The 20,375-nt window shown below is 35.9% G+C and overlaps 4 protein-coding genes across 8 annotated transcripts in view; 2 read left to right on the plus strand and 2 right to left on the minus strand.

The window, feature by feature from the left end:
* The first annotated feature begins 1 nt into the window (after position 1).
* On the plus strand, positions 2-8,641 carry LOC139820771 (uncharacterized). Of its 3 annotated transcripts, none has more exons than XM_071791297.1 (6): positions 2-144; positions 286-540; positions 647-895; positions 1,480-1,968; positions 2,059-2,412; positions 2,551-5,417. In XM_071791297.1, exons 2-6 carry the CDS (start codon positions 349-351, stop codon positions 2,599-2,601), a joined length of 1,335 nt encoding a protein of 444 aa, XP_071647398.1. In that variant the 5' UTR covers positions 2-144; positions 286-348; the 3' UTR covers positions 2,602-5,417. The 3 variants fall into 3 exon arrangements, with proteins under 3 accessions (XP_071647398.1, XP_071647407.1, XP_071647388.1); XM_071791306.1 differs by lacking the exon at positions 2,551-5,417 and adding an exon at positions 8,414-8,641 and having other exon boundaries at positions 3-144; XM_071791287.1 differs by having other exon boundaries at positions 3-144; positions 2,059-5,417.
* On the minus strand, positions 5,565-8,406 carry LOC139820888 (uncharacterized). Its single transcript, XM_071791477.1, has 2 exons — positions 7,967-8,406; positions 5,565-6,812 (listed from the first exon to the last, which is right to left on the minus strand). The coding sequence occupies exons 1-2, from the start codon at positions 7,994-7,996 to the stop codon at positions 6,135-6,137; spliced, it is 708 nt and encodes a 235-aa protein (XP_071647578.1). The 5' UTR covers positions 7,997-8,406; the 3' UTR covers positions 5,565-6,134.
* Positions 8,642-9,207: 566 nt separating the features above from the next.
* Positions 9,208-20,375, minus strand: part of LOC139820731 (calcium/calmodulin-dependent protein kinase kinase 1) — a 69,129-nt gene continuing 57,961 nt past the window's right edge. For all 3 annotated transcript variants that reach the window (XM_071791226.1, XM_071791216.1, XM_071791206.1), the window contains 3 exons: positions 16,516-16,878; positions 14,776-14,972; positions 9,208-14,295 (listed from right to left, as the gene is read on the minus strand). In XM_071791226.1, coding sequence (XP_071647327.1) covers positions 14,241-14,295; positions 14,776-14,972; positions 16,516-16,878 — 615 coding nt within the window. In that variant the 3' untranslated portion in view covers positions 9,208-14,240. The remainder of the gene's footprint in view (positions 14,296-14,775; positions 14,973-16,515; positions 16,879-20,375) is intronic.
* LOC139820820 (WD repeat-containing protein 18) overlaps positions 17,123-20,375 on the plus strand; it is a 187,759-nt gene continuing 184,506 nt past the window's right edge. The window contains exon 1 of the mRNA XM_071791362.1: positions 17,123-19,298. The gene's annotated coding sequence lies outside the window, so the exon portion shown is untranslated. The remainder of the gene's footprint in view (positions 19,299-20,375) is intronic.

The following is a 20,375-nucleotide window of genomic DNA, read 5'->3' on the forward strand; positions in this document are numbered from 1 at the left end:
TCGCGGCAACTTCATGACGCTTCACTGCCGCGGCGAGCGCGCGGCGCGCGCACGCGTCGCCATTCGCCATTGGTCGCCATGATCATATGGGACGCCGTCCATGGACGTGTTGCGCGGTCTTTAGACATAGCTAAATTTAACTAGGTAAGACCCCGCGTTGATGTATCGCGCGACGATACACCGTAGGTGATATCCTAATTCGCGTAGCTCTGTGGCTCTGCTGCGCAAGATGCGGATGATAGCACGATCCGATCTCGTTTCTCCACGCGGACTTTGTTTTTTTAGGTTAGGTTTGCCGTTAGGACGTCGCCGCGGGCACATCTTCCGCACGAGTTACACGCGGCAATCATGGATTTACCTGGGAGCGGGATATCTCGCGATCACATTAAATGTCCCCGCACGCTACCGCAGTTTTCCGAGTTATGCTCGATGCCTGCCGTCGCCGCCATTGCCGCCATCGCCGCAGCCGACGGCCGTAATATGCAGTCGCAGGGGATGCAAACCACTGCCCAAGTAACGTTCCCGCAGGACCGTACGTCGGTGAGTCTTCCCTCGTTTCTTTGCGCCGCATTTCCTCTCATTTTTCTCATCAGTTTTGCCTATCTTGTTTTGCGATTTAATATGTAAAATTTTTCTTGTTTCTTAGACGAGTACGTTCAACAAGTTTTTTGCGACGCCTCTACACGGCTGGCAGGATATGATTCAACTATGTCAGAAGCAAGTCCTTGGTCAGACAATTAATGTCCCGAATTATAGTCAAAATAATGGGACACTCGGTGCACAATCAAGCAATTTTAGTTTTATCAACAATCTATGCTTACCTTCCACGTCGCAGGCAGATACTGTAAAGCAAGAGCCTGATATCCAGCCTAAAGAAGAGAAGAATTTAGATAAGGTAAGGTATTCAGTAAATATGGTTAAATTTTTTAATTATTTTTACATAATGCAAAGATATATTTACTTGTGAAAAGATCAACGGCCAAAATATATGAGCAAAATAAGGATGTTAAGTTATATCTAATGTGAAGTGATATCTAATTTATTCTCAATAGTTGAATAAAAACATTGAACTGTTTTGAATGTACTTAATCTTCTTCAGCAATAATAATTTACTTGCAAAAATGGATGACAAAATCAAGAATAAAAATTAATGAAAAGAAAGAGAAGACGTATAAACAGAAATTACATGATGTAACAATGAGTAAATACAGAATAGAAAACACAACAAAAGCAAGTTTGATGAGAAACTATGGTGAAAGTCGGAATCATTGTTTATAAAATAGAAATATTGACCATTAGGGTAAAGTGTACATAAATGGATTAAATCAATAATAATTAATCAATGATATTGAAGCACTTTTCGTCGTTTAGAGGCGAAAATATGTTAATACCTAACCAGAGATTATAGAACTATTTTGGCCGTTGATCTTTTTACTTAGTTTCTCTATTAAATTTATATTTATTTATTTCTGTTGTCAGGAATCTGATATTTTGGTAAGGCAACAGCAAACAGCAGCCATGATCGAATATCTCCAGAAATTATCACCTGATATGCGGGAAGCATTCGAACTGTGTGTGGAACAAGCGAAAAAGGAGAAGACACGGGAGGAGAAAGTAGAGCACACGCAGAATAATATTCTAAACATACCAAATATCAGGAATATCTATTTACAAAATGGCAACAATTTCGCGAACTCGGATCAGATAACGGTGACCATTAATCCGAATGATCTGAATTTGCAAAATGAACAAGAGATTGAAAACAGTTTGCGACACGTCCTAAAAGTCGAGCAGCAAGTACAAACCGATTTGCCGAAAATCGAGAAAAAGTCGAAATTTCGAGCGAAAATGGGCGAGATTAAGGTCAGCTTTAGCTACGATGGCACTACGCTTTACTGTTGCCCGGAGTGCAATTTAGGGCTTCCAGACAAGGCGGATATCGAACAACATATACAGACCCACTTACAAGTATGTATATATCTCATTGTCTTTGATTCTCGGAGATCAAGATTGTTAAAAAATATCATGTATTTAGTAAAAAATTTTAATTTATTTCAGGAACGAAAGTATCAGTGTAAAGAATGTGGTGCCATGTTGAAAAGAAAGGAGCATCTCGATCAGCACATGCGAGGTCATTCGAATGAGCGACCTTATAAATGTGACGTATGCCAGAAGGCGTTCAAGAGAAATGAACATTTGACAAGACACACCGTCATCCATTCCGGCAACAAGGATTTTCCGTGCAACTATTGCCAGAAAGCGTTTTCGCGTAAAGATCACTTGAACAAGCATCTTCAAACGCATCTTGGCATTCGTAAGAATAAAATGAAGGATGATTCTTATTATGTCGATCAAAAAGATACAACAAGAGTATTCGATAACACCGATTTCCCGGTGACGCCTAAGCAGGAGGTAAGTCATGTTCTGAAGGACAGTTTGTTACTGAAGCAGGAAACTTTTCTGCAGCACATGCAGAATTGTTCAAAAAATGCGTCTCTGTTTGCCTCCATTAAGGAACATGTGATGAAAGATGTAAATACGTTTGAACAGGCACAGAGCAGTAATACGAATGAAAACGCAAGATATTTAATGCCATCTTAGCTGTAGATAAAATATGTTCCAAAGCAGCAATATATGGCAAGTGATGGGGCCGCCGTAGGTAATTTCAATTTTCGAATTCGTATTTTGTTATTGGAACGACTATGACTATTTATAGTTTAATTTTAATACGTCGAGACGTTTTAACATCGGATTAAAGGCATATGTAAAAAATTGAAAAAAAATATATTGCGTATCGCGATAAAGATATCGTACAGATATCATACATACATATCTCCTCTGTTCTAAAGTAATCGGGACCGAGCACATTTTCTCTATTCTACAATTTCTCCTCAATCCTCATTTTTATACTAATATCACGTATACAGATATCAAGATATTCTTGCACGATCAATTTTTCGCTTGATTTACGACTTATAGCGTAATATGTTATCTGATCATGTAATACAAGTTGCGGGAAAGCAATACAAGAGGAGAAACTCAGTTTAGAGGAAGCTAACCTAGAGTAGAGGAAAACTTAGAATAGAGGAGTATTGTATATCATACATAGCAATCTCGCAAACCTTTAATGCGATAAAACGTGGAAATAATTATACTAAGCTACGAGATAAGCTGTGATTACCTGAATTTATCATCATTGTCCTTATATTATCTCTTATCATCCTTCCTCGTCATCTCCTTTTCATCGTATCATTTTTATATCTTTCGAAAATTAAGTTTTACAGTTCTAAGAAAATATTAATTACAAATTAATATTTAAAAATGTGAGAAGCATTTATTTGATAAAATTTTGTCTTAAGTTATAATTTTTTTCGTAAACATTACTAATGAGTCACATTTATGCGAGCACACGCATATTGCCGTTCGTAAATAAATTTCGAAAGAAAGAGAAATCGTTAATACATTAACAGATTATTGTTAATATATTAATTATTTCTTTAATTGCCTTAATTATTAATTGTTACTTTTTAATTGCCTACTCTTGGTTCTTTAAAATTTATTTATTCTAAGATTTTTCTTGCATCCTATATAAAATGAACATTTTAAAACGTGAATAGAAAGTCGATGAGAGGAATTAACAAGTAAGAGAAGGCCAATTTATGTAATTGCATGCTTGTCTGCCTTACTTAAGTTAGTCATAGGGAACATTAGTTATTATCTACAATTCTAGTCCATTGTCGTTATTTTTAATTTTAATAGTTACTTGCTTTATGCAAAGACTTTTGGACATTTGGACTTTCGCGATAACTAAAACGCATTTACAATAAACCTGCGTAAATAATTAAGAATAGGAATAATTATGAGAGATATTGCTATAAAATATATCGAATCGATAGAAGCAAGTTTGCCGATAGATAAAAGATGTCTCCTTTTAAAAAGGAATGCCATTGAATAATTATTCCGTGGTCCAGATATTCGGAAGTTTCTCGCTCTTTCATATGTAGTACTTTTGTTGCATATATTTTTTTATTCATATCTTGAATTCGGAAAACAAATCTATTAATAAATATATGGACAGATGATAACAGCATAATGCTTGCGAATTTAGTCAAATTCTGACACACTCTTACTAAACTGATATATTAGCAGACATTTCGATACGAGGATTGAGATACTGTCAATGGTAAACGGAAATAATATACTGCCAGAAATTTTATCAAAAAGTTATAGGTACATTATTGTCAGGTGGAACACAATATCTATCTGGCAAAATATTCATTACGATGAGTGTCGAAACTCATTTTTTCAGAATAGCAATAATTTTACCGAAAATATCTAAGAAATTAATATTTTATCCTACTAAATGTCTCGAATAATGTTTATAGATTTATGTTTACATAATACAGAAATGTGTTCCAAATACAACATAAAATGAATGCTACAGTTTTACAATTCAAAATTGGTATTCTTATACATGAAAAATATGCACTAATCGAAATTTCGTTAAATGAAATTTGCATTGATTTGTCAATTATTCAGATAATTTTTTTTATCTAAATCTATCATTCCTTATCTCTTTTCTAAAAGATATTAAATGCCCGTTTTACCAACGTTGTTTAACTTGAACCTTAGTTTAATCCAAAGAGACAAAGAGTGAATTGAACTAAGGTTCAAGTTAAACGACATTGGTGAAAAAGGGCATTAGTGGCTAAAGTTAAACGAACGTTTTGCATTTGGTATTATTTTTAGGATACTAACGCCTGTTCGGCGCTTCAATTTTAATTTATACATATACTAGAGCGAGAGCTCGTTGAAGGACTTCCATGTACCGTGCATTCGCGATTATAATTATAGTTCTCTAACGTTCTCTTATGTGTATGCGACATATGCGATTATGTATGTATGCATTAGATATATGAATTAGAAGACGGTACTAAAAACACATATACCGAACTCTGGTATCAGTAATATTACCAAAGACTTCATACACACACGCATATGTTGAATAGCAGTATTCTAGGTCATTCGCACTGGGGTCTTTTTTTTTTTAATTCTTTGTAAGATCCTGATAATTTAATAATGTTTATTGAATGAAAGATCTTTGAAAAAGGATCGATGGGACATCTTTTTCGAGATAAGGCGATGATTTTTTCACCATGGTTTTTCTCAATTTTTCTCATTGAGATTAGAGATAATGTAAGGTAATAGAACTTTTTAAACAATGAATGTGCATTTATAGGACTCATGTTTAAGCACTGTTTTGGGCAGTGAAGATGTGCGTTTACAAGACTTTATGCATTTATTCAGCTAAAGAATTGTTATTGTATAGTAACAACAAAAAAAAAGATAGCTAAAAAATGACATGTATTTTTCAGATCGAAATATTTTTGAATAAAATATATATAATGTAAATAAAAGATTGCAAGATATTTCTATGTACTTCTCACGAGTGCATCGAGTGCGACGAGTGTGTGCAGTCTGTGGTTGAGCGCCGCAGAAAATAGCGTTATGTAGTCTTACGCAATGTCATACAACGAAATGATCGTCTGTGACACTAACGCGGAAATATTAATACGTTGAACTTTATGTCGCCTTCAGAACGAACTTTTTGCACTCGGAGCTTCAACGGGACGATATAATATTTCATATTCGTACAATATAAGCATCCACAATGCGTTACTCGTATAATTCGAGAATTAGCAAAGCATAAAGAGCACCATTATTTAATCTCGTATAACGTAAATTTTATTTGTTTTATATATTTTTACAGCGGAATACGCGAGCGGAATATGACAGCAGTACAAAGGTATAAAATTATTTGATATCTGTGTGCTGCCCTCGCTCCCCCTTTTTCCTCTTATATTTTATACCAAACGTACTTAACTGATGATTAAATTCTCATGTTTTCTCGTACTTTTTGTGTGCATTTAGCGTTAAATGTGAATGTAAATGTTTTTACTTTATATTTACTTATATTTGAACGCAATTTTGATATTAGATATAAATTACAATTGCAGATATCTATGTTACGTACATTTTGGACTTACTTACAATTAGTAGATTTACATTTACAACAAATTAACATAACATAGAGGTTTTGATCTATTTTATTTTATTTTTCTGTCGTTTTGTTATCAGTGTGTCATCTTTTCGTTGCCACAAGCAGGACTCGATAATTTCGTATAAATGCTGTAGGTAAAGCCGAAAAGAGATCCAAGCCACTCGAGCAGGTGATGGCCCACCGCCGTCGGAAGGTCGCCTGGCGTCACGATTTCCACTTCATTTTTCTTATCCAGTTCTTCGTCTTGCAGCTCCAGTTGCCCCAAAGGCTCAATGTCATTGAACCAATCGTCGTCAGGCAGTGTCTTCCTTTTATCGGAACTCGTTTTGTTGGAACCCGTAGAAGTCACGTTGTTCTCGTTCGTTTTTATTTCGATGGTTGAGTCCTTCTTGAGATTGCTCGAATTTGCCTTGTTACTGTGATTCTTTATTGTCGACAGTGACTTTACCTGATCTAGGAAGCTATTGTTGGGATACTTTAGATTCGTATAGTTATCTGCTTTTAGCGTGTCAGCCCAGATTAGTCTTAGGGATTGCAAATTAGGTTCCGATGCGTTCTTCGTCAGGGTCTTTTCTACGTTGCTAGTGTTGCCGGGTTGACGGAAAACAAAGTTGTACGTTGTGCGTAGTTTTTTCCAAACATTATCCAGCGACTTCGTGGTGTTGTTGAATTGTTTGTGATACGCCGCTAGTCCTTCCGCTGGGAATAGCTTTGTTATTTGTGGCTTTGGTTGCACTCTCGTGGCGAAGAGCTACGAGACAAAAGTTACGGGAGTTTACAATTTTACATATCTTGACACGAGCATTTTTTAAATATTATATTTAAAAATTATACGAGATCTCTATCTTTATTTTATTGTCGGAGTAAGCTTATACATTTATTAAAGAGATTATCAGGTTCCTGTAAAAAGTTATCAGGATCAGAAATATTGTTCAACAGTCGAGTGAATCTTCTTCATAACATGAATTTTATCAGGCGTGATGTTGTAACATCGCGGATAGGTGATACAACACATAATCGTGCGTTGCAACACGTTCATTCGTTGGATCTACCAGCGATACGCGGTAGTTTCATTTTCACGAAAATTATAAGTCGCGTCTGTAATCGCGGTTGCAACTGACGATTTTTACGCTCTGATTAAGAATAAATGTTATTTAGTGGAAAGAACCTGTCACTACGAAATAGAAATAATTATGTTTAAACCTTTTCTAGCATACGACGTTCTTTCTGGTGGTATTAAGAAGTTTGCTTGATAAAATATTCCGTCAATAGAAAATCGCCAAAAACTTCCACGTAGCTTTCGTGCGAAGCATAAATTTTATATCAGATGTGTTGTTAGTGCAACCAGAAAGAGTTTAATAGTTTATTAAAATTGATCGTAAAGAGATTCTTGGAAGATCCTCGGTTAAAGTAAATTTTAGCGGATGTCCTGATGGTAGAAAATCACGAATTTACAACCTTATAAAGAAAGCAGCTTACAAATAAAATCGCGACTAGAAATAAAATGTTAGAATTTAGATTTAGAACAAATAATTATAAAAAGTCGCAGTTGGAATTAATATGATTTTAGCAAAGATGATAATATATATTTGGACAATCATTTCCGGAAGCTTTTCATAAATTTTTATAAAATTTATACCAGAAAGTCTATATTGACTAGAAAGAATTTAATATTTTTTAAAATTAGAATTTCATGTTTTATTTAAAATATAAAATTTTTTTATTGATTAAAAAATAGTTCAATATTATATTCAAAATTAATTAAAAGAGTCTTTTCTTGTGTTGTCTCTATCGATAAATTGATATACAATACATATTGTTCACAAAAAGTGTAAAAATTACAGGAAGAACTTTATGGTTTCGATAAATTGAAATTAATCAATTCTGAGGTAATTAGGTACTTACGCAAAGAAGACAATATCCCAAAAGCTTCATGCTTCAGAAGATATTTTTTGATATGGATGATTAACGACTTTCTTGGACGGTCCGGACAATCGACTGAAGGCTCCCTTCGATTTCAAACCTTTTTATACTTATGTGCAATGCAAGAGCGTAAGCGTGCACCACGATTTATTGGCTTTTGTGGCTTACGTTCATTGTCTTTCGCCTGCGCCTCTGCGAACCCGTCCCCATGGAGTTGCCCAACGGAATTGATAGTCGTGGCACGCATGGTTGCTTCGTGGCCAAATCGGCTCGGCTCGTCCGAACAGTTTACGATATTGGTCACCGATTTTTATGGCAGGTCAAGGTATTGCCACAATTATGTCAGCGCTTCCATTATATCAAATTCGTGTAGTGCGAAAATTTGCATCGAGCGCAAACGAAATAACTATATTCAATGGCTTCTTTCAGTGGATGAAGTTACGTCACGTCTTCTCATGAAATACCAACTGCAGCGTACACAGGGAGGAAATGAAACTTGGGAGGACGGTTTCGTTTTTGCCTCTGATATCATCAGAAAGCGTGATTTATTTAACAAAACATTTGTGGATAATAGAATGTACACGTGAGTAAAATATATATATTCATGTAGTATAAATTTACAATAAGAACCCCGACGGGTACGGAGAGGGGGGGGGGGCAAGTTTTTATGCTTATCATAGATCATTGGCGGTAACGATACAATTTAAATTCCTTTGTACGAGATCGCGGACTATTTTATCTTGATGAAAAAGCTGATCTGGTGTGTTTTTTTACCTTTATGCTCGAACACTCAGATGTAGGTACGATATAAAGAAAGGAAGAGTTACGTGTCTTTCTACGAAATTGTTTTACTCACCAACTTGCGAACAATAGAATCTTTCGTTGTGGTTTGGCGAGCATTAAAATGTAAAATATAAATCGATTGAGACACGACTAAGGAATGCGTTTACTTATCTTATGAGTTTGCTCGATTATTACGTATCGATTCGATAATACGGAGAGTAAGAGAGATTATCGAAGATAATGTTTCAATTAACGGAAAAGGAGGAGGGGAGGAAATAATTGCAGAGTGTGCTAAAGTGGTACGTTAATAAAATTTTTACGAGAGTCTACGTTGGCTTAATGAAAGGGGCTGATGCGCGAGGGAGAGAAGTAGCACTCGGAGATAAATCACGAAAGATTTAATAGTTGAGTCGAGTTTTACGAGGCAAATGACGTTAATGGAAAGATAAAAAGGATTTATTACACAGACGAACAATTACAGTACTTAGTTACTACAGATGTGCATAAGAAGAATTTCGACCTTTTCACGGTGGATCGCAAATAGCTAGAAGCGAAAACTCTGTGGAAAGTTATCGTAGATATAGCAAATAGTAAGACAGTACAATGTTTTTAAAGCGTGCAGAATTGATTCTTGTTCGCGTACCTTGTCCTTGTATTAGATCAAAAATTTTGTGCGCGATAACCGCGGCATCGTGCAATCCCTGTTTGAAATATTAAAGCTAACAGTCCGTATTTTTCGCAAATGCATATATAAATTGATATCATCAATTTAATTAAGGGAAGAACTGATGTGTTTCAATGTGGATTGCACGATATCTAAAGTATTACGATTATGTGAAATCGTGACTCGCAAGAATCACAATTTGTCATTTAGTAAGTAAAATTTTGTAAAATTTCAGATTTAACATTAGAGAGCGAGAGAGAGAGAGAAAGAGAAAGAGATAATCGAAGCGTGTGACATCTAAGTGTTAAGAAGATAAAAATTGCAGCTTCTTAAGTTTCTACAGACATCTCTAGAGTCGTGGATCTTCGAAAATTGACAACGGAAGGATTTCACGATTACATAAGTAAGAATAGACGTATCGAAATAATATATCATAATATATTGATTGTCGAGAGTAAAATCAAACTCTAATCAGATCTATTAATGCCTCGGTTGAGCATCACAAGAACTTTTGGTCGCGATATCGGAGTGTGGAGATTTGTCACATCTAAATCGTTTGATAGTAATCTAAGTTTAAAGTGTACTTAGTCTGCATAAAATGTGCATACTATATTTAATCGTTACAGCGAGATTTAGAAACAGAGTGCGCCTCTAATACAGAATATAAAATATCTTGTGCAATCTGTGATAAAGAGTATATCGCAATTCGTAAAATGCACATACGAATGTATATATATCTATAATCGTTTAAATAACAATAATTGTATACCCGTAACAATTCGAAAAATGTCTACTGACAACAATTCGCATCGAAATACGCATCAAAATGCATTTAATTAATCATTGAATGTACAAACTGAACAAAATTAAATTTTACTACACATTGGTGAGCGTAGAGAAATAGTTATATAATAGCATAATACAATAGAAAGTAGAACAGAATTATTAGAATAATTAATTATTAGAATAATTAATTACTAAAATAATTAATATTGCATATAATAATAAATATGGTATAATTTCAGCGCATTTGTTATCAGTAGACGATTCATCCGTATTCCTGGAAGGATTTCTGGATCCAGATTAGCATCCTCTCCTTTAACTCTAAATGCAACTGCCCGCGCTTTGAATTAGACAGACGTATTTAGGATTAATCACGCGACGATGCCATGCAGATCTTAATTTATGAGGCGCCGAATATATCTAGTAAATGTAAACATATTAGGAAGTGTATGTATATTGGTTTTCTTCGTGGTGAGATTCGCCACTTTTATAAGGCTCGTTATTCCTGGCCTATGCAATAATCTAGAGGATGAGTCGGTTCGCATAGACTTGGAATTGTCACGGCCAAATGAAAGTCGTGAAAACGCGTGTGCTCAATAATTATTCCTATCGAATAACAAGTCCGTCGCAGTCTCCGAGTGGCAATTGTATGCGCTGAAATAGAGTGAGATACGCGCGAGGCTCGGGACACGATACGTCTCGAATCGTCCGCTACCGTGAGCTCTGAAAGCTATCTCTTAAATTCATAACGTTTGTATTGTGGTCCCCCGTGTCTCAATAAGGTTTGACAAAATCACGAGTCTCTCTTTGGTTGCCTTTTCTTGGTCGTGCGTTCGGCGCCGTTAATGTGAATCATAAATTTTGAATACGATAAATTGAATTCAATTAAATAACTTCCAGTTTACTAATTACTTGTAAATTAACGCCAAGATTCTTGAAAATAAGAGATAATAAAAAAATAATTAAAAGAGACATTTTATCTTTAATAAAAAAAAATGTTTGTTTATATAAAAATTATTCACCATTTAAATGATCAAAGTAATTAAAATTAAGTAATTAAAATAAAGTTTATTTAAATTTAGAACGCAAGCGAATTATAAATTGCAATTATAATTCTACTATTCTAATAACTGGAATTTAAGATATAAAGTGTAAATACCATAACTTAAAGTACTAAACTATATAAATAAACGAGACCTACGTTGTTTCATATTATTATATAATATTTATATATACGTATTATATAATTTTATATGAATATAATTATGCAAAATTATATAATATTCTATAATCATAAAAATATATAAAAACAATATCATAAATTATATATATAACTTACATAATATAAAATTTAATATTAAACAAGAGCTCATCCGTATATTTAATGGCACGAACTAAAGAAGGGCGTCGTTGTATCGCGGGTTTTCGTTTACGAGCCTACTTTTGAAAAAATACGAATATCATACATATAAAATATGAATATAATATACGTACACTGTTTATATACAATATCTATGCAACCTACGCACCTTGTAAATCGAAATAAGTGAACTGCGAAAGATACTTACAACGATCATAAAATCTCAGGCACATGAGCGATCTCTCGCCATGATTATTTTGCAGCGGAAAATATGTCGATTCAATAGAATATTTTGTTATGTACGGATAGGTATACACAAGAGAGATTACTTTGTCACGACGCAAAAACGCAACATGTTCCATTTTCGCGTTGGTGTTTATAAACCATGCATGTTTATACGCGATATGCATAGGTATACGGGTAGTGAAAGAATATCGTTTTCAGAGTTACACAATTATTATCGTACTGCGTAAAATGATCGCCGAACAATTAAATACAAATAGATTGTATGACATGCAAATTAAGATAACGAAAGGAAAGAGAATCTTGAACAAAATTTAAAAAATATGAAACAATTACAAAATAAAAAATATAATATATTTCAAGTATGAAATTTTAAAATATGTAAAATATGTAAATCGTGAAATAACAAATTATTTTATTAAAAACGTATATTATTATTTATACTATGTTATTATATTAGACATTACGTTTTTATTTGGTAAGATTATAATATAAGATTAATCATATTATATATAATAATATATGTAGCATTATATATATTATATATTATTAATGTATATAATATGTATAATTAAATATATATATATAGTATATGTTCTATATATTAATCTATAATATATAATACGACTAATCTCAGTTTTTCATCAATTTTATTTTTAAAATATTTTATTATAATTTTAATTATTTTGCATAAATATATAAAAATATTTAAATTCTAATACGTTTTTAAGTAAACTGTTTTATAAGAAATTCTTTCGCTGCTCGTATATACAAGTTGATTGCAGAGCGAGAAAATCGCCCGTGTGCAAGAAATCTTACTCATACTCTTGAGACGATCGCTAATCTATTATCTGTCAGTCCAGTTTAGAAGAGAACCCATATGATTGGATATAATCAGAAAATTATTATCGAAATTTTTTCTCTTTTCTTATGTATTAAAAAAATATTATTCTTATGAATTTTCTGATTTTAAACATACGCAGTTTGTTTCTGTTTTGCTTAAATAGTAATTAAATATTTTCTCTTACAGTTTCTTTACTAATATAAAAAATCTCTTCGTTAAACTCTTGTTCCATATTTTTCGTGTTTATAAACTATTTGTAATTTATATTTATACAAACATGTTTGCCGATAGAATCTATTAAAAAATATTCAAATTAGCCGTCAACGTGAAATATTCAATTTTTTTAAATGTCGTTTTATTTAAATTGTGATGAAAATTTAGTAAATTTAGCAAATGAATGTGCGTGTTTGTAAGATGGATGTTCGCCTTGAATTTCATCGATATTGAGCGTGGCAACTAGCAATGCAAAAACGAGTTTAAAAAAAAAAGAGGAAAAAGTATTTCAATTCGTATGTTGCTCTTGCCAAGCTTTTGGCATGACATTTTTATATTATGACGTACAAAAAACATAAAATGTTTCTTCAGTGGTTCTCTTCAGTACTGGATTGGATATATACAATTTTTAATTTTGAAGTTATTTATAAATATGCGCGTTGGACGCATATTGTTTTAAAGATATTAATGGAATGAAAACCTTCGGCGAGGCATGTCTTAATTTCGGATCATCCTCCGCAATAAATGTATCTACTTTCGTTACCTTACGTTATTTTACACACGTGGCTATAACGTTTATAAATATTTGATCGCTTCGTCAATCTTTAATAAAACGGCATAGTGATCCGCGTGTCTTTTTGTCATTTTTTCATTATTGATACAAATTGCTTTTAGATGTTGCCAGATAAAAAGCAGAAAAAAAAAAACAAAATGATATTTGGTCGATTATTTATACCGAACATTACTATGTTGTAGTAAAAAAAATTTGCCGAATTTTTTTATTTAAATAGCAAATATTGGCAGTCAATAGCGAAGTAAATATAATAATTTTTCTATATTTCTCTTTTTTTAGGAATGTATGATGGAACTATTTATGCGCGAGATGATTAATTGTAAATAACATCCTTCCTATTCTATCATGGTCAAATAACAACAATAGCCAAAGGTACACTGAATATCACCGTAATATAATGCGGAACGTTTCAAACGCGACGTTACATTTTTAATCATATAAAAACATTTGAGATCGAGCAGAAACATTTTCAACAAATCCTCGATCCGCTGTTTTCGTCAGCCTCGCCGGTTAGAAATTTTCGCGTATTCACAAATAACTCACGGAGCTCTTACCTGCGAAACTGAAGGCAATGCCCCGTGATTCTGACGATACAAGCGACGAGAGAGTGAAATCGATAACGGTTCTCTGGAAGATTAAATTTTCGTTGGTTCGTTCGACGATTTCGCCTTTTGATATCGCGGTCGCTTGTTGAATCGCGATCGATGATCAGTCCCGACTCTATCTTCCGTTTGACGTCGGCTCGTTTTTCGATCGGGATTCGGTTTTGTGCTACTTCTATCGACAGTGGCACTACCTCCTTTCAGTTTCCGTCACGGGCGATAAAGGATTTTCCACCGATAATTGTCTGCCAACACGCAAATAAAGGAGGGATTCATTAAGGAAGGAATTATTGAAAAACAGATAAGCACGGGGGGATGCTAATGCACTATACATTTATATTGCTTTTTATTACTATCGGTTGGTTTATGTTATGTCATGAATAGCTATGCGCGATTTATTCTTTCGACGTATAAAAATAAAAATAAATTGCGTATTATCGTTCGCTTTTAATGTAAAGCATCAATGCGTATTACAAATTGAATAAAATATCTCAGGTACGGAAAACATTTTACGATTGCAGAGAAACCCTTTCAAACAAATCGCTCGAAAAAGAAATCCCCTGTCGAATATTTGCATTTACTTCGGCAAATGCCTGTTTCAGCGAGATTCTACTAAATAAAGCTCTACAGTTACAGTACATAACGGATGCAAGAGAATTTAAAGCGATATTTGAAAAATATATAGGACTCCCTTTTCCTCTTTCCGAATAGCGTAACGTATTTACCTGCCGCTTATGTGCCAATCGTAGGAATCTGGCGCGGAATTGCTTCTCCCGGCCTCGTGAAAACGTTCCGCTTTCGCGTCTCTCATCGTGTCACCCTGCGCCGAGGGAGATACCCCACTTTTTGGTCCAGCCGCCGGGGATTCCGTGCCGGCGTCGTTGTCCGCTGTCCGTCCGAGCCGCTTAGGCAGAAATGGATTCTAGGGAGCAGATATAGTTCGCGCGCTTATTTCCCCGTTTTATGCCCTAGTAATCCTAAGGGACGAGATGTTCGAGCTCTCTCTCGTAAAGTTCGCAAGTCGGTCATCCGCATCGGCGATAAAAATGTAAATTCGAATGGCTGGTCCTTCGCGCGAGTCTCAATCCACATGAATGATAGAGGAAGGGCAAAGCGTCCCTGACAGATCGTGAAAAGCGATACCGCCGCGCCGTCAGTTTGAATGTAAGAATATAGTTTCATGCTTGAGGTCATTCAAACACGTTCTTAACTAATTACGACTGTCCATCATCTCTATTCTTAAGAAAAGCTTGAATGACTTGAAGTCGACTATTCACATCGTTGCTTTTTTCCCGTGATCTCACTTGATTCTTGTGTTATCAGAAATTTCAGAAAAAAATCAGTGTTTGGACTTCTATACTTGTTTATAAAATATTATAATAAAATGTGTCATTATTCTACATAATCTTACAATTATATTTCTTTAAATTATCATGTAGACATGTATCATTGGATAGTGTAGATGAAATAGTCTATCCGGCCAGTTTGGTCTTTAAGACCTGTATAAATATGGCGTTATGTTGCATATTTAATTGTATTGTTAGCGATGGTATGATCTGCGTGACTGGTCTAGGTCTAAGAAGTCGATCGGTATGTTTAGCATCGAATCGTCTGGTTTGTTCAGCATATCTATCAATATGTTCAATATAATCATCCGTTGATCATCAGTCTAAGTTTCTTGATCCTAAGATGTTATCATAGAAAAAGTTGATAAATATTTTCAGTGACACGTTTCTTTTTTAAGTTTAACAGAAGACGGATAGTGAAAGCGAAAACGAGCGAAAGCGAAATACTTTTAAACGATTGCCCTTTGACATTTGTCAGCTGATTGCACTTTCGGTAATTTCAATGTTATTAAAGAGCACGAATGTACAGTCGCGCGAAATGTCGCCATCAGTTCTTCATGTTTCGTAACACTAAATGTATACGTTATATTGACGTGCACCCGTCGAAACCCGTCGTCGTGTAATATTCACGTGGGCACGCGGCGTTATGTCAAAGTTAAACAAGTCAGAATATATTGCTGCGACATTTCGCGAGAACGGTCATAGGTTTACGCGATCCGGTCCTTCCGTCGCGACACGATGGCATCTCCGTTTCCATTTTTGAATGAATGCGATGAACGCAAATTGTTCCGCGATAGAAATGCGACTAGCTGCTTTTTGATATCCGAGCATCATAATCGGCATTCTATGAACAAATCGCTCTTTGTATTGCTGCTCGTGAAAGGCTACGGCCACGATTATGTTAATGATGATTATCGCTACCGTGGAAAATGTCAGGAATGTATTAGTATCGTATTCACATCTGTCGTGGAAAAAAAAAGAATATATTTCGCATTTTTTGACGAAGATAAAATAGACGTTATTCAGTATTTTGTTCACAGTTCTTCTTGTTTGCGTAGTTTTAAGATCATTTTTATAGCGTTGTCGTGTTATATGTATAAATCTAGATTCTCCATTCACCTGAAAGCTGTGCTGTTTCAGCATATTCTTGACGAGGAGCAGGGTGCCGAGTCTTATGACCTCTTCCTCGGTGACGGTGACCCGTAAGCGGCAGTTGTCGACCTCGGCCGGCAGTGGTTCAGTTCCCTTATTTGTCAGCCATGGATGCTGCTTTACCTTTGGGAGCGTGAGCCTGGTTTCCGGCGACTTATCCAGCATTCCCTCAATTAGATATCGCAATTCCGAAGATAAGCGATTGTCGGGGAACACGAGTGGTTTCGAACGAACGACTTCTTGAATGGTTGTGCTATCGGAAGCGCGCCAAGGAAGATCTCCGATCACAAGCGCGTACAGCGTTACCCCCATCGACCATATATCGCAGGGCTGAAATTAAATAAAATTTTATCGTTAATTTACAATTATTAGGTAGATATGTATACGTGAAATATAGTCGAATTTCTATCGCTTTATTTGAAAGATATTTAGTATTTATTATTTTAAAAATTTAAGATATTTATTGATAAATTATTAAATTGTAAAGTATTCTAGTACATATATTGATAAATAATTTAGTAACGGGGAGTAATATTTTTGATGCTGTAGATAAATCATGGACAATTGACTTAGCAGAGATATCTGCCCGATTTATCGAATGGTGAAATTAATCTCGTATTCGCAGCATTCAATACGAGTTTAATTTGAAAGCGTATCCAAGTCGTGATGTACGATTTGTGTTATACAATTCAATTTTTCTTACGTTTAAATAAACGATTTTTATATCTACAATGCGATAGCCAAACGAAAATCAATAGGTATAGTAGTGATAAGCGGGAAAAATATCGTAAAGGCATTTCAACCAGGTGGTCATTATAATAGCCGTTTATACAATACGCGAATTAGAATCTGTATAATGCGTGGCTCGATTTAAATCGCTCGATTATACGAAAAGACCATGTCGGCTGAAGCATTGAATTATTGTTTACCGTCGCAATATTTTCTCTCTGTAATTTTGCGTCAAACATATTTTTTGGCGTATTTTACATCAGAGAGTGGAAAATAAAGTTTTTTTAAAAACATTGCTATTAAACTAGAGAAAATATATGGGAGATTATCGTTTCTCCCGCTTTGCTTTTGGAAGTGATACTCGATGATTCTTTTGTAAATAACCAGAGCGTGATATTATTTACTGCAAAATTTATAAATCAAAAATCTGTACTGAGTTAGCAAACTGAATTGCTGCGCACTAAAACAACCATTCAACAAAATTTAACTTTTCTCGTGTAACAGTTATAGAAGCGATTTTACAATTAAAAATTTTATGGTCTCTCTCTTCTTGATTGAAAAAAATAATTACAAGATTAATTTTAAAAATTAATTAAAGGATACCAATTTCAGGTTTTCACATATCGCTTTACAAGTGGTGATAACAATAAAAAAAGAAGTGTCAATTAAATCTATTCTTTCAATTAATCACGTCGCTAAAGAATTCGAACTGGACGCTCTACTCGGATGGCCGCGCGAAGTTGGTCGCGATCACGTAGGGGTACGCACCGCTTACTTCACACCGCGCGTCACCGTTGCTCCGGCGCGGCACGTAGACGAATCGCGGTCATTCGGCGTTCTCGCTCAGTGATACTGGATCGAGGATGCGACTCGCGGCGTTTTTCTCCTCATACTTACGTACCCAAAGACTGCCAAAGACGCTCTGTCTGCCCGTGTGACGACTGTCTTCGTGTGCGTAAGTAGAGAGGAGAAAAATGCCGTGGGAGCCGCGTCTCGTCCCGCATCCTCAATCCGGCGATCAGTTGATCAGTGACGCAAGTGTTCTCGCGCGGTTCATTCATCGCGGAAGAATTTCGCGTAAGAGCCAGAGTACCATAACGACCTAGCCACAGTATAAGTAGATACAGTATGCTCACTCGCGTGTCGGCACCTTTGATCGGAAGTGAAATGGTCCATGATGCTGAGTGTGGAAATCGTATCTGTCTGTCCTTCTCCATCGCTCGTGGAGAAGGACCGACATACGATCTTTCTCCTTCTCCATTTCGTTGGCCGCCATATTGTTGAGTGTGCAAACCACTTCACGGGTTTCGGCATAGATGAACATACCGTATCTATATTTATACTGTAACCTAGCGTCGTTCGGGCGATTATCCAGGGCGTGATTTCGGTTTGGTGCGATTCACCCTGGCGCGATCGTGCTCCTTCCCGGTATTCGTGAGACGCGTTTGCGATCGGCGCCGCTTCGCATATTCCGTCGAGCTCCGACACGACGCGGACGTTCGGAGAGACTCCGTTTTTTCAAACGCGAGCGTAATCCGGCGTGATCCCCGTTCGTTCGGCGAGCGTCGCGAGTGTCATTAATTCGGAGCGTCGAGGCGGTCGAGGAACGTTCGAGGGATGCTCGAAGGGCCCGAGGAGCCGTCACGAGCCGGATCAAGAGGAGACGAGACAGAGTGGATCCCTGCGATAAAAACCGGTCGGCGTTCGCGTCCGCCGATAATTGTCGTCGGTTCGCCACTTCCTCGGGATTTTCACGTCGTCGCTCGAGAACGCGTCGGTCGCGCGTGACAAAAAAGTGTCGGGACGGATCTGCGGACGATCGCGATCGTTTCGCGCGGGTGATCGATATCGATCGTCGCCTCGTCGAGTCGGGAGTGCCGGGCGAATCTGTGCGCCGATTAATGCGCGAATTCAATGTTGATCGAGTGGACCGTTTGGAGCATTGATATCCATCGAGGAGTACCGACGGATCATCGCGGAAATCAAAACAGGCTGCGGGACGGCGCGATATCCGGGAGACGGTGAGTGCTTCGCCTATTTCTTGGAATTTTTTTTCGACGCAAGCAGGAGAGAAGGATTTTCTCTTTTTTCTCCGATCTTCCACGGCCCCCACGGTTATTTTGCTATAAACAGCAAAATAAATTTCTTTAAATTGCCTGAGATTGTCAAGGAGGGATTAAGAGATTCTAGGCAATATATATTGTCGAGATTATTTTTAGAATAAAAGACAGTTTGTTGTTTGTCAACTACAGAAAGTAAAGAGCGTAGAGTCTACTAACCAGGTGTTAAAACTTATATTTATGATAAAATCAAAATTATACATACGTTTCCGTCTGTTGTCAGACCATTTTCAGTGCAAAATTGATTATTTACCGTTAACCTTTGACATTATCAATTTTACACTGAAGATGATCTGATAACAGATTGAAACGTATGTATTATAATATGTAGTTTTGATTTTATCATGAATACAAGTTTTCAATGTTAACACCCGGTTGCGACTCTATGCTCTTTACTTTCTTTAGTTGATTTATTAATCGTCTGAGCCTTTGATATTTAATTTGTTATTTATATCTTTAAAACGATGGAAAGATTCTTATTAGGCTCGTTAAACTTTGCGTAAGATTTAAACATAACTAATTACAAAATTTAATCTCGATATAATTTTCGCATTTTAGAAAATATCTTATTGAAGTTAGTATTTTTTTAGCTTAAAAAATCTTAACAATCTACGGAAGCTCCGTACACGGAGCGTACACGACACGATAATTTAGCATTGAGGCTCGTTACGTTAGCGATCGTTTGAGAATAATAAAACGTGTTCAGTGTAGCAGCTCTTAAAATATGGTAATTAATGCCATTAAATGAGCGACACACACCAGGAAACTGTTAGCTAAAATACATCTCGATGCGCGGCGCAAAATTAACGTAAAACGGAGAATAGAATACAATGCGCTTTAACGCAGTGAGGAGGATGCTTCATTTGCGGAAATCACGTCGCCGACGGCGAAAATCGCGAGTTCCCGCAATAACGACGCGATGTCGGCGGCACATAATTAAAGGCGATTAATTAAACGAGGTTTGCGCGAAACGCTGGC

The sequence above is a fragment of the Temnothorax longispinosus genome, chromosome 1 (genome assembly GCF_030848805.1).
Source record: "Temnothorax longispinosus isolate EJ_2023e chromosome 1, Tlon_JGU_v1, whole genome shotgun sequence".
Taxonomy (NCBI): Eukaryota; Metazoa; Arthropoda; class Insecta; order Hymenoptera; family Formicidae; genus Temnothorax; species Temnothorax longispinosus.

Coding starts and splice junctions, on each gene's coding strand:
- LOC139820888 (XM_071791477.1), bottom strand. CDS start 7,996: ATGAAGCTTTTGGGATATTGTCTTCTTTGC. Junction 6,813..7,966: donor TGGGATATTGTCTTCTTTGC/GTAAGTACCTAA, acceptor TTTGTCTCGTAG/CTCTTCGCCACGAGAGTGCA.
- LOC139820771 (XM_071791287.1), top strand. CDS start 349: ATGGATTTACCTGGGAGCGGGATATCTCGCGATCACATTAAATGTCCC. Junction 541..646: donor TCCCGCAGGACCGTACGTCG/GTGAGTCTTCCC, acceptor CTTGTTTCTTAG/ACGAGTACGTTCAACAAGTT. Junction 896..1,479: donor AAGAGAAGAATTTAGATAAG/GTAAGGTATTCA, acceptor TTCTGTTGTCAG/GAATCTGATATTTTGGTAAG.